Below are 14494 nucleotides of genomic sequence, written 5' to 3'. Positions count from 1 at the left end.
ATATTACTCACAGTAATTATATCTGATGAACACCTGTACGATGGTTATCTGCATTTGCGATGAAACCGAAGTAAGAACGACGTTTTTTTTTTTTTTTTTTTTTTTTTTCTCAGGTTTCGCCAAGTTATTCGTTTTCCTCACAAAACGGCCCCGTCGCGTTTTGAGAATGCTTCACTGCACAGTCGACGCACTCAAGCGTTGCGATGAAGCGCGCAGTGCAGTAAAACTGCGGTGAATTTGCGAATTTTCGACGTAATCGATAATTCCTGAATATTCGTAAAATTTCGAATATCAGCTTTTTGAATATGAATCAGATAACAAACGTATTCGATTCGTATTAGAAATTTCGAATATTCGCACATCCCCAAACGTCAGACCTTTCGATAAAATATACATACAAATATGAAGCTAACATCTTCTATTGTGCGATGACATTACCCCATGACAAATGAACTGGTCTGGACATGATGCTCTTTAGAATACAATGAATAGAAAATGAGACCGTAACCTTAGACGTTACCGTTACACTACGTCAGGCTTTGCACTACAGCCTTGGAAATGTTTTGGCTAAAACGGTGAATGTGCTCCGGAATAATACTTGCTAGTATTAGCTAAACCACTGAGCGCGATTGCATATGTCCGGACATGGAGCATTCATAAGGCGCATTCATAAGTTCACTTCAGCGTGTGCTTTAGAAAGCGGCTGTTGGCACGCGCGCAGGCGGGTCGCCCGAGCAGCACCACGACCCCAAGGTGGCTGCCTACTACCGGGGTATATCGAAGCACCTGGACCTGCTGTCCCTGCCGGCGCCGGGAGACCGCTTCCAGCTCGTCAAGGTGGTCGGAGAAGGCACCTACGGGGAGGTGTACGCCGCCAGAGATAAGCTCACGGGTACGCACCAGAAAAAGAAATGGGGAGGACAAAATGCTCTGCCTTCAAGGGTATAACGTGACAGCATTAATGGCTCCCTTCTGCGGATCCTTTTGAGAATCCTCTCTGACCGCCTAATTACCAGGCACTTCATCTGGGCCTCTAATATCCTATGATATACTACTTCATTCAGCTACTAGTTGTAAGCGACCACATGGCATATAAAGCCTCGCTTTAACCATGCCTTACAAACGTACCTGCGTGGCCTATAGGAGTAGCGTGCCTGACTCGGCGTTCAAGTGTTCTCAAAGATTGATCCCTTTCCCAGCTCATATGAACAACCCGATTTGGCAGGTCATTTCAACGTAGTGACATCATGCGCTCTTGTTACGTCGCACAACCCATCGACCAATCAGTGCTCGGCCATGTCACCTGCCGACAAGCTTCCACCTGCCAGATCCCGTTGCCCTGACTTTTCGCTCACAGAGCCGAATTTTCTGCACAAGGGAGCCTTTAAAGCTTTCACGTTAAATATTATCCTAGCCCCAGCAGGTCGCCGCTCTGGGAAGTGGCAGCATTCCTCAATATCAGACGTGGTTTGGGTTATATATTGCAACGCCCAATTGAGACTCAGGCTGTGGAGACGCAGTAGTGGGCCGCGGTCGTAAATTTCGACAAGCTGGAGTTTTCAGCGTGAACTGACATCTGTGAGTATACTCGTGCCCTTCTTTGCTGACACGGTAATTCCCTACATCCACGGACGTGAGGATGCAGCGTTGAAAAGCAGCACGAAAAGAATAAAAGTGTACCGCTTTATGTGCTGTGGCGTTTGTGGCATATATTTCCTCCTATTTCCCGTCTATCTCCCTGTGCTGCTGCAGGGCAGAAAGCTCGATACTGTGGCGAGTGAGAAGGCAGATGTTTAAATCTGCACCAGCCAGGTGGCGCTACCCACTGATGGCACGCAATCGCACATGAATTGCGCATGCAGGGCATCGGCTTCTCGGTGCTACAGGCGCGCCATTTTGCCCTATTTAGCGCATCGGGCGCTTGATATGCAAATGGTGAATTTGCACTCTTGCTATTGTAATGTCACCGAAATGTTACGTCTCGAGCTTAAGGTCATCGAAAGGAACGCAAAGTGCAGGAAAAGAAACTCTTTCCACAATGACAGGGCGGCCAATTGCAATGACCTAATTGAGCCTATCAATAACAAAGTTTAGTGATGACTGATCAGTTAAAATAAACAAGTGCCCCGAACGTAGAACGCGTGGTTAATGAGTGGTAGGCGCAGCAGATCGCTGCAGGAAACACTCAAAATTCGGCCTTATCTTGAGTCTTCGTCGTCGACAACAACGCCGCGCCAGAACGTTCTCCACCCCACGCCGCTGCTATATATTATAACAATACCATTTTCTTGTCCACGAAGATACAAATACGCTATAAAATCTGTCTATGTCGGCCGGAAGTTTTCATTATCATGGCCAAGCGCTGTGCGGTTCAGCCCTTTTTAATACAATCTAAAAGGATAATGATATTTGTCTTCCTCGAAGCAGAATTTTTCTCGAGACACTTGCTACCACCACACCAGCCCCATGCCCGTCTTTGAAATGACACCCGTAATTAAAATTCACAGGGACACCTACTTATATTATATGTTGGCGATTCGATAGCACCAGAAGCGGTTATCGTGAAAAAAAAAAAAAAAAAAAGGTTACAGGACTGCACTTCAGTCTGCTTAAGAGCGGAAATGGCAAAAGCCATTTGACAGGAGGGTTTCCAGTAACTGCATCGTCATTATGATCGCTACTACTATCACCACCATCATTATCAACTAAATGCACCGGAACTGTCATCGCTACTGTCATCATTATCATTATCACTAAATGCGGCGTCATTGTCATCGCTACTATCATCTTACGCAAGGCAAGGAGAACTGTAAAGTTTCCTTTGCTTTCCCGGCTGGGGCGATGGATGTGTTCTGGTTATAATTTCTGCTCACAATTTCTGTTTACACCACGCATGAGGCAAGAAAGGAAAAGAAGGACTGTGTGGGCCAGAGCGGACGTTGTCTGAATGTGCAACTTATGGAGCGTGCCACTGTATGACAAGGGTGATGCTACAAGCAATTTGGCGCTCCATTGTTCGGAACTGCAACAATAAAAAGGGGCAACAAATGATGTTGCACGATGCTTTCGAGAACGAGCATTTTGTTCCGCCACCGGGATAGGCTACAGGGGTAAGAGGGGAAGCTTCTTTTATATCAAAATATGGGCATCCATGTGTTAGCGATCCGTCAAACTTTCTGGGAGAGAGATGTTTTGGATAATCGAATGAGAGTTGCATGTTAATATGGTTTGCCTCGTAAAGCTCAGCACGTGGTTGGCGTTGGTTTTTGTATAATAAACTCTTCAGTTGCGAGTGAACGTTTCGTCCTCTTCTAGTCGTTGTTTGAAAGGGCTTCAGTTTTTTTTTTTTTTTTTTCCGCGATGACTGAATACCAACGCCTATTCATCAGCCACAGGCGATTTTGATGTTTTTACACCGATCTTATATCGTAGTTCTTTCATTTGTGTTTCCGGAGCCCTACAGTGTATGCGAACAAAACCAGACATCTCTTCTCTCTCCGGGCCACAGACATCTATCTCTCCGGGGCCACAAAAGGTGGCAGCACAGACGCAATGAAGATGTATCGAAACGTACAGTTGTCACTTTTGGTCTAATGACGTTGCCTGCTTCACCAATAGATAAATTTCATGTCTGACGACATTTTTTTTTTTTTTTTCGCGATGAACGAGGCTTCTAATGCCTTAGCACATATTGCAGACCGGCTGGTGGCGGTCAAGATCATGGAGAACATCGCGGACAACGTGGAGGAGATGGAGGAGGAGCATCGTGTGCTGCGTGACCTGTGCGTGCACCCGAATATCCCCACCTACTTCGGCATCTTCTTCCAGCCTGCGCCCTGCCGCGAAGACGACCAGGTGTGGTTCGTCATGGAGGTGAGCATACTTCACGTGTCCGTATGCACGCCTCCCACCTTTCCACAGCTCGGCACGACGTTAATGCCGCAAGGTTTGACGAGACTCCGGAACAGGTGTTTCGCATTTATTCCAAGAATTAAAGCGGTTACGTTATCTTACTATACTCTGCGAACACACAGTGCAGGGGCTTATATTTTATATAAGTTCTTTTTTTTTTATTTCATTGCACGCTGGTGTTAAAGAGAGGGGTGACTCTCGCGCGGAGTTCACTGCAAACAAAGAGACGCTTGCACGTTAGGGTGCGCCTGCACCAGGCGCTAGCATGGCTCAGGCATCAGTAGCCGTTCCATGTAGGTACGGGTTTCTTTCTATTTTTTTTTAATCGGGAACTAACAAAACAATGGACGAGAGCTGCCCGGAGGCTTTCCGACCAGCAGTCGAGGCTAAAGAATGCGGAAACGGTGTGCCGCTGTCAGGAACAGAAACTGAACAGAAAGAACGCACTCCAGGTCGTTTGCGGTCCCCTACTGCGTCGGTTAAAAGTGGAAGCATTAGTTTAATCCACTCCCGTTTAATGATTAGTATGTCTAAGAGTGAGTGCGGCAGGTTTTCGTCACAACAGCGACGGTTATTTCGCCAACTAAAGACACTTAAATGTGCCGTTACAGTAGGTTCAGATAAATGGGCTCGCATCTCGTAATGGATTTCATGAAGGGCGGATGCAGTCTGTTTACGAGCAAACAGCATCTATGTATATCTTGAATGGCAATTAAATTATTACAAAACTCGTTCATGCTGCCGTTTGTGGGAAAATATTGTTTTTCAGCTGCGTTTTTGTGCTTCAAAAATGAGTGCAAAATGTAAGGAACTAGAAATTTTTGTGAAATGTTCCCCTAGAACGCGTGCCTATTCGTCAAAACTTGCTTTTGTACCAAGAGCTGTTAGAAGAGGCATTGTGAAGGGAGAAAATCTAGCATTTATTATTTTGCAAACTTGTTCCCACATTTTTTACGTTACTAAACAATGGATAATACGCAGCGTTTCCAGGAAGCTTTCTCAGCATCGTGACGGATGTGTCGTGCTCGGGCTCTCGCCTTTTTTTTAAATTTATGACTTTCTCCTGCGTAGGGCATCTAGAAAAAATTGCCCAGACTTTATTTAGTTACTTCTGCTTATCTGCATCACTGTAGAGGCGATCCAGGATATAAGGAATCGGGAATAACGAAATATTGCTTATATCGAACTATCAGGATATATCCTTGAAAATACCATAAAAATGTATAGCAAAGCTATTCGTGTTTATTTTACTCCTATGCAGCGGACAGTCGATATAAAAAAATGCACTCCTCAGTGCCTCTGTTCAGCGATGGAGCACAGAAAAATATGCTGTGTTGCTGTGCACGGAGCCTGAGAGAAAAAAAGTGAATTCTAAAGATACGTTTTAGATGTAGTGGTGGTCATGCCACACTTATTTCCATTTAGGCCATATTTTATCGCATTTGCAGTATCTGCTGCTTCTGTTTGTGTATTAGTGAACGCAGCCTCATTTGAAAACCAGAGCTATTTTTAACATTCCAGTATGTGCTGAGATTATAAGACCTCTGACCAGGGTCTAGGCATTTGAGCGAACAGATCAGTGCTTCGAATATGTATTGGAGGTAGTCTCTGCAAAATACTACAGCGATGCGCGCCCCTAAATGCAACGAAAATCCGAATTGAAGCCTTTTCACGTTTCCTATCGGAGAGCCAAAGATCCTCGTGCTCTGCGCTAGCGTTCGATTATCTGCGATGACGCGCCCCGCAAAAGTGGCATCTATAGGTCCCTTTATATGACTGACGGGTGAATGGCAGGCGTAGACCACGCAATGCGTCATTCGCCTATTGCGCGCTTTTCCATCGCCCGTCGGTAAGGAGAATATATAATGGACGTCGTGTCTCGCTGTTTTACCGCAGTGGAGCAGCCCCTGCAGGTTTAGCTGCTGGACCATTCTTTGCTCCGATCTGCGGCGATCGCAAACTTCCCGACGGCAACGACGAACAACGCGTAAAAGCAGCCTAAGCAGAGTTCGCTTTGCGAAGGGCTGCTCTTCCCCACTCATATATATATATATATATATATATATATATATATATATATATATATATATATATGTATATATATTTGCCGGCGCGCGTGGTAGAAAATATTTTCGTGACCTTTTAAGCTGTCCTGTACGCTGCAAGCAAGGAGGGTAAACACACCCCCTGTCTAATACTTGATGCTGTTTCCATTTCTTTGTCTCAGCTCTGCACGGGCGGTTCAGTCACGGACCTGGTGCAGAACCTACGCAAGTCAGGCAGTAACCTTCCAGAACCCATCATCGCGTACATCCTGAGGGAAACCATAGACGTAAGTAACAACAAGACACACGAATGCGAACACGTGCTGGGCGTTCTTGACGGAAAGGAAAATCTGTCCTACCCAGCAGCCACAATTCTACAGCGTTTCCGTGAGAAGAAAACGACCATCAGCGAACGGTGTAGGGTTCGTCCTCAGTTTCGAGGAAAAGCCTTACTGGCTCCTTGCTTTCAGCCTCCGGAAATGGCGTCAGTTTGGACCATCTGGTAGCTACGCAGGAATCTTCGCCTTCAAACCTGGCATCGCGTTCATTTTCGTGCTATTTTTGATCCGAGTCGTTGGCCTGTCGCGGTAGCTTCTGGAACAATGAACACCGTGAGAATCCATCCGTCACTTGAGCGAAAGAGAGAATGCTAGAACTGTTAACGAGCCAGTCATCAACTTGGCGCCGCCTTGACACCTCTCGCTTCTGAAATGAGCATCGTATCTCCTTAGCGACGAACTTCTCAGTGGCGAAAAAGAGTTGGAACGGCGTAGCGTGTTTCAGGCAGCACGGCGAATTCCTCTTTGTCTTGGGGTACCTGCTAGAGAGGAAAAGCGCAATTGAGCGTGCAGATTTCCAAGGAAATTCAGCAGCTAGCATCGTCTGTTTGCCGCCAGTGACCGATAAATCAAAAGGAATATTTTGATATTTTGAATAATTGATATTTTGAACCAACTCGCTCAACTCGCCATTTTACTGAATATTTTGCATTTATAATTTGTAGAAACAGTACTGTTCCGACAGATCCTGCGCAAAGGTGGCGATTATTATTTCCAACTCTTAATCAACACTTCAATATCCGGCCTACAGAAGGCTTCCTGTGTGCACACGAACAAGTTTCAAGGGCCACTGTAAATGAGTAGAATGTACCGAACAATAGTTCCTGCAGCGATAGATGAATGGATCGGATATATGAACGTCCCCTTAGAAACGGGGCGCTGGCAGTTGCCACCATGCTCGTTGTTTTTTTTCGTACATTCATTTAACATTATAAATCAGTCAACTATGCAATGTCGTCATTTCCTTTACAAAGCTTTTATTCCTGCACTTCAAACCTTATGCCATCTCCCTGCTTTCCAGCCACTAATCTTCCAGTCCCTTTTTGCTAACTTCCACCGCAGATTCATTTACCAGACCCCTGTCATCTCTAAACCCTAGGTCCTTCGGCAGTTCAGCGCCAATTGGTGGCAGCCGTGTCAACTATAATTCCTTGATCGCAATTTCTGGCCTTCGATCGCCTTCAGAACAAAAAGCGTACTCGTAGCTTTTTCCCGACCTGCTGAAATGATCCTCGAGCGTTTACTTGTCACCATATTTAACATTTTTAAATATACATTTGACTCATAGGAGTCGCAAATGAGCGCAAATTTTAACTGAATAATGTCATGCAGTGGTTATTACCTTTATGTACAAACCACTTTAAAAGTTTGCAGTTTTCTCGCGCGAATTCTAGCTGAGTTCTTTTCCTATCTAGAGTGCATTCTAAGATTCATGGGTGCCACTCTTGGCGTGACTGCGCAGGCTCTTCGATTCCTGCACGCCCACCACTGCATGCACCGGGACGTGAAGGGACACAACATCCTGCTCACCGACACCGGCACCGTCAAGCTGGTGGACTTCGGTGAGTGCCGCACCGAGATGGCGCAGTGTAGCATGCCGAGACAACGCGAGCATGCAGACGAGCTCAGTACTTTCCCACTCGCCGTTTTGAGATCCAGGTTGAAGTGGTACCAAATAGACGACTGCGAGTAGTACACGCTCGCGCGCAGAGAAAACAAAGAGGAATTCCACAGCCATTAGTGCTAGGAATTTTATGCCATTCGCACGAGGCCATCCTCGTATTATAGGCGCGCCTTTTAGTTTCTGAACAATACTTACAGTTCATAAGATTCACTTCTGAAATATAGACTAAAGCACATGTAAGGCGATTTAGATTGAAATCATGATCGTGGTATTGCGAAGACACTGTTCCGATCCTATTTGTTGTTACCTTATTTTTCGCCATTCGTCGCTGCTAAGCGGACATTGTGTTTAGCGATAGTGGAGTCGTAGCAAAGCCAGTAAGAAGGGATTGGAAGCGAATCGTTGTTTCAGGCGTCATAAGCAGGCGGGAAAGGGTCACATGCATACGCTTGAGGCTCTATCAGGACAGCATGGCGACTGCGTTTCTACACGTTGCGACCCCTACAACGTCATACGATAATTTATTAAAATTTAATGAGGATATATTGATACATCGAGTGTTCGCTAATGCATCGAGCACTATAGCCTGTAATAACACTGCCTAACAACAGCAAAAAAAAAAAAAAAAAAAAGGCTAACATGTGAAGTACTTCTACTTCATTGTCCCTCTTTGAGGATCCCGACATTACGACATATACTGTTGTGGCTCTGTCATATCTATTCAGAGACAATGTCATGTCACACGCTTCGGAGGTGCAGTTTCTCAAGGTAACGCGCGCTTGCTCAAACAGACTTCCGTTAAGTGAACCAGATCGAAGCTATTTCTCGTGTGCACAGTGCATGCAACCAGAGTCCTTCAGTACTTTTACTGGTCTTGGGCTTAGGCACTTTGCCTTAACTCCTGCGCCGCTGCCCGGGCGACTTCGCAGCATGAAGGCTCCCTATCTGGGCTCATCAGGTATGCGGCAGCGAGGGCGGCTGCCGTTGTACCGTGGCAAGTAAGCACGCAGTTCGTTTCACTTTCTGCCTTGTGTCGTTATGCCATGGCCATGGTTGCGTGAGGCTCTGGAAAGGTGGCATGTGCCTGCCTCATACCTGGATCGCATCGCCCGCATACAGAAGAAAACGTGTCTATATTCTGCCTACCTATTGTAACTGTAATGCTGTACTGTAACGATTGGTTACAGTATTTATATTTGTTAATTCAGTTCGGTGAGGATCATGTTTGTTGGGAATACAACCCGAGATCGGTGTGGTCCTTGCTAAGCTCCAATTCGGGGCATTCCAAATTAGTGAAGAATGGGATGATCAACACATGCTTGTTAAATGCGTTGAAGAAATCTTGCTACCACAGCACGGGCAAGAGTTTTGAAAGACAATTGACAAGAATTGCAAAGGCCGGTTATCGGGAGTCGGTTATTAATGAGGCCAGTTGCCGGGCACTGAAGAGCCTTAAAAGAACGCACAGACAGAAATCTCTGCCTATCATGGGTGAGAAGAAGAGGAAGGTTGCGGTGGTACCGCATGTGCACAGAATTTCACATGGCCTCAAAAATGTAGGCAAGAGATATGGTGTTGACGTCGCATTGACCGCCCTGCTCAAGATGAAGAGGATTTGCCCGGCCATTCAAAGGGAAAGAGAATCGAAGAAGCAAGAATGTGGGGTGAAACATAGAGGCCCATTTGTTGGATGCAAGACTGGTGTTGTGTACAGGCTTCCACTCTCGTGTGGAGCCTGTTATATAGGACAAACAGGACGATGTATTAACAAGAGACTATTGAAACACCGGAACAACTTGGAAAGTGGCAAGGACAAAATATTTCTGGTCTCACATTGCCATTCATGTGAAACAATGAAAAAGGAGAAGTGCACTCCTATGTTTGACCAGGTTAGCATTTTGTATCGCCACAAAGAAAAGATGACGAGAGAGGTAGTTGAATCATATTTTATTTCAACGGACAATAAGTGTGTCAGCAAGACTTCTCTTGCTCTTTCAAGCAAAGAGATGTTTTTTTTTTTTTTTTGAGTGACTTTTTGTGCAGCAGGTAAACCCAGGGGTGTTTCACGTAATTGTTTCGTTTTCGTCATGTTTGTTTTTACCTGGGCTTTGGAAAAAAAGACAGGCATAGTTGTGAGTCAGTGCTTGTACTGTGGCTTCCTTTTATCTCGTTCTTTGTCTTCTTGTTCACGCTGTTTAAATTAATATTGAATGTGTACCAACTCGCCCAACAAAGTATCTTGGCAATGACTGCAGCCATGCGCACCATCAATATCTGGCGGAGTCCATGAAGGACACTGGCTCTGCCACAGATTCATACCGCACCGCCGGGATGGCGCACCGGTTATGGCGCTCGGGTACTGTGCCCAAAGATGCGGGATCGAATCCCGGCCTCGGCTGCCGCTTTTCGACGGAGGCCGAAAAGCAAGGCGCCCGTGTGCCAGGTGATCGAAATTTCCGGAGTCCTCCACTATGGCATCTCTCATAGCCTGAACTGCTTTGGGATGTTAATCCCCGCAAACCAACCAACAGATTTCTACCACAAGATGCTGTAGCACATGTGCATCATGCATTTGTTGCAACCGAACTTTCAAAGGAATGATTCGACGCTAAATTGCCGTTTGTTAATTTTTTGTCAGACTTGGTTAAAAGTAATATCATTCATTAGATGCTATCAGTATTCGCGAGTATATTTAAATATATTTTTTTCTGATTCAAGGTGTGCCGTAGGGCACCAGCGGCCGCGCCGCTCTCATGCCCACAGACGGGCACAGGCTCCCCTAGAGGCTGCTCCTGTCCCTATATCAAAGTTTCGGCGAAGTGTCGCGACCATTAAAGGCATTGAAGGACTCTGGTGTAAGTGCGGATGTTGACAAAGCGGAATTAATCCGAATTACATCGAAGCCTGCCGTGCCCCTTATCGGCAGAAAAGCGTGGAACGACGACCTGCTGGTACATTTGATTTATGATACGTGCATGCGTCAATCGTGGACCCTTGCATTCTCCCGCAGGTGTTTCATCTCACCTGGACGAGACGATGGGTAAACGGAACACCTCCGTCGGCACACCCTACTGGATGGCACCTGAGGTCAGTGGAACAACCTAGAATCTTTTCGATTGGCCAAACTATGCGTTTGATTAAGGCAATCGCCGCAAATGACACCTACGGCTACGCAAGTGCAGACGAAGGAAAGTTATGTCACGTGTGTTTGCTCGTTTTCTCTCTCTCTCTCTCTCTCTCTCTCTCTCTCTCTCTCTCTCTCTCTCTCTCTCTCTCTCTCTCTCTCTCTCTCTCTCTCTCTCTCTCTCTCGCTCTCTCCACGTTTTAACTGTGTGCACAACTCGAGAGCGACTTTTCGTTTCTTTTTTTTTTTTTTTTTTGTGTGTGTGTGCTTCTGAAGCCATTCTGGTCTATTTATGCATCGACAGTGTTTCAGATATGGAAGGAATTATTTTGGCCCAGCTCATGCAGCTCCCTGGGCTTGCCGAAAGTCGAGGCGTGGTTAGCGCTGTTTTCCCCGGCTGGCCTTCGTTACTTTAGTCCAATATTCCATAAGTCGACGCAGCTGTTCCAAATGTCGTCAACATGAACCTCTGCTCAGTCAAGATTGCTTTTGTGCACAAAGGACGTGGAAAGAGCGCGCCCAGTATGCCGCCACGAGCTCTGCGATTTTCTAAGCCAATCACATTTCAAAACGGCGAGAGAAAAGCCTTTAAAAAACTTGTTTTGTTGCGAATATTACCACGTTTCACTCTTTAGTTTTCATGTATATACCTCGTATTGCTTCAAAATGCACTGCACTCTTCTGGGATTAACGAGACTCTGGTGAGAGTAAAACCATTATTCAGGGCACTCCTTTCCTACTCCGTTTATATTTCCTGCCGGAATTTCGCGTCTCGGCGCCCCAACTTTGCATATGATACTTTTTACGCTATAAAATAGTCTTTGCAGTAATACTTCTATCTTGTGTTTTTTTTTTTTTCATCTCATGAGAACGATGGCATTTTAATTGCACAGTCGACCGCGAAAGTTCACGAAAGATACTAGCACTTTCCGAACTGGTTGAACGCACGCACGCACGCACACACACACACACACACACACACATGCACGCACGCACGCACGCACACACGCGCACACGCACACACACGCACACGCACACACACACACACGCACGCGCACACACACACACACACACACACACACACACACACACACACACACACACACACACACACACACACACACACACACACACACACACACACACACACACACACACACACACACACACACACACACACACACACACACACACACACACACACACAGCCAGCCAGCCAGCCAGCCAGCCAGCCAGGCGCCCATGTACTGTGCAGTACACGTTAAAACACCCCAGGTGGCCGAAATTTCTGGCGCTCTTTACTATAGTATTCCATAGCATGAGTCGCTGTGAGACGCTAAACCCAATAAACCAATAAACCAGCACACAGGCATACACGCACGCACGACCGCGTACAAATCGGTGAGAGCAACAGCTCTATAAAAATATACACTAACAAAGTGACACAGGTGGCACCACATGGCGGCCATTTCAGATCCTGTTCTTAACGAGTCGGTGGCTTCTGCAAGAAACAGTCGGCAGACATGACGTTGCCTGTTTTATACTTCGCGAGTGACTTTTTTATGCGCAATGCTTTTAATGCGACAGCATCAGAGACCTTAGTAAGAATGTCATAACAGAGGGAGAGAATGTCATAAAACTCGGTGATTGGCAGGCGGTAAACGACACATTGGCATCTTTACTGCGTCGATACCTCACCTCAGACACCTCGCTGGAAACATCCCTAACCACAATATGAATGGCCCGAAGAGGTGTCCGCTTGCGGAAAGACAGACTTGTTGGAGCCCGCGAACACAACCGTTTATTGCCGCTTCTCATGCTATCACAATGCCACCACATAGGGTGTCTCCTTCAGTTTCACATATCTGATACAGATCTGCATGTGGTTTCCACAATTTTTTCCAACAAGAAGGTTTCGGACTCAGGCTAGACGCCGTAGTGGAGGGCTCCGGATGATTCGACCACCTGTGGTTCTTTAACGTGCACTGACATCGCACAGCACACCGGCGCCCTTTTTTTAGCCTCCACAGAAAAGCGGCCGCCGCGGCTGGGATTCGATCCCGGGTCTTTGGATTCAGTAGTCGGACGCCCTGACGCCTGAGTTATTGCGTTTGGTGCTTTCCAACAAGATTAATTTTACTTTTAACTAAACATGTCCTTATTCGTTGGCAATATTATTATTAAAGCAGGATTTCGAATGTCTGCTAAGAAGATACACAAATATTAGCGTAATTGTGTTGAAAATATTCGCAGAACCGTACCCAGAATACTAAGCGGTATACGCCTTGAGTATAGTGGTGCTTGCCGATGGATTATCGTTGCGACTATAGGTAAGAAGCGCATCATACGCGCTCGAGTATAGTGGCAACTGGCACCGATATTTTAATGCGATTGCATTTATTGCCTCAAGCTTTGTGTGACCAAAAAGCTTGACCAGAAAACGTCCTTTGCACGTGTAAATCACTGAGAGATCTGTAATGAAATAAATCACTGATACATCATATTCATAGCTATAGTCATATTTTTTTATAGGTATATTTAGTCATAGTCAAGGTTGGTCAGTCATAATCAGTCCATGACCTTGATTCTGATTTACTAACAATGACTATGAATAATTATGACTATGGTTAACTATGACTAGCCATAACTGGTATCATAGCTAACCATGATTATAATTGGCTATGACTATGATTAACCATGACTACGACTGCTACGAATACGACTATGGCTAACATCAATAACTATGGCTTGGAGTCACAGTCATGGTTACAGTGTCTAACATCATAACAGCCCAATGTAGATGGCACCACTGCATGCCCAGACATCTCTGAACACGACAGGCGTTGCCACAGTAACTGCAGTGGCGCTACTGCATACGAATGCCGCACGTAAGGAGGCTTAAGTGCCCATGAAATTTTGTATGTTGGAAAGCAACAAACAGAACCAAAGCACTGGGACCTCATACAAAGCGCTTTCAAGCCTCCAAGAGGACGCTTTTCAAAAAGTGACGATGCGATTCCCGCAAAAGCATGGTCCACAAACTGGCTGCACATGCTTTACATTTCAAAAATGAACCGCTATACTGTACGTTTCATGAGAATAAGTTTTGTTGCTAGTATTAATTTCTATAGAAAAAGATTAGCTTTACATGTCAAACCATAGTACGGACCATGGATGACGCGGACTACGAGGCATGCCGTCGTGAAGACCTTTGGAATTATTTTGCGTCACATCAGCTTCTTCAAAGCGCAAAGGAGTATATAAACACTAACATTTTGGAGAGTAGTGGCTGCGAAGATAATTATGTTTCGTTGTTTACACTGAGTAGATGCGATAACTGGAGCAAGCCGGTAAACGGCAGATCTGTACGAAGCGCGGGAGCTCCGTACCATCCGTACGTTGATCCCCTGTCCTAGAAGGGCGGGCAACACCGGCAGGTAAAGAGTAAACG

General features: G+C 45.9%; 1 protein-coding gene across 3 annotated transcripts in view; it reads left to right on the top strand.

Annotated features, from left to right (window-relative positions):
• ninaC (STKc_myosinIII_N_like and MYSc_Myo21 domain-containing protein ninaC) overlaps positions 1–14494 on the top strand; it is a 145988-nt gene that overhangs the window by 75470 nt on the left and 56024 nt on the right. For all 3 annotated transcript variants that reach the window (XM_084593327.1, XM_084593325.1, XM_084593326.1), the window contains exons 4-8: positions 722–892; positions 3698–3873; positions 6140–6244; positions 7758–7857; positions 10930–11006. In XM_084593327.1, the coding sequence (XP_084449453.1) occupies positions 722–892; positions 3698–3873; positions 6140–6244; positions 7758–7857; positions 10930–11006 (629 nt within the window). The remainder of the gene's footprint in view (positions 1–721; positions 893–3697; positions 3874–6139; positions 6245–7757; positions 7858–10929; positions 11007–14494) is intronic.

Source organism: Amblyomma maculatum, chromosome 2 (assembly GCF_055883805.1).
Source record: "Amblyomma maculatum isolate TAMU_Amacu chromosome 2, ASM5588380v1, whole genome shotgun sequence".
NCBI lineage: Eukaryota > Metazoa > Arthropoda > Arachnida > Ixodida > Ixodidae > Amblyomma > Amblyomma maculatum.
Note: the sequence above shows the minus strand (reverse complement) of the source record. Positions and strands in the feature narration are given on the sequence as shown.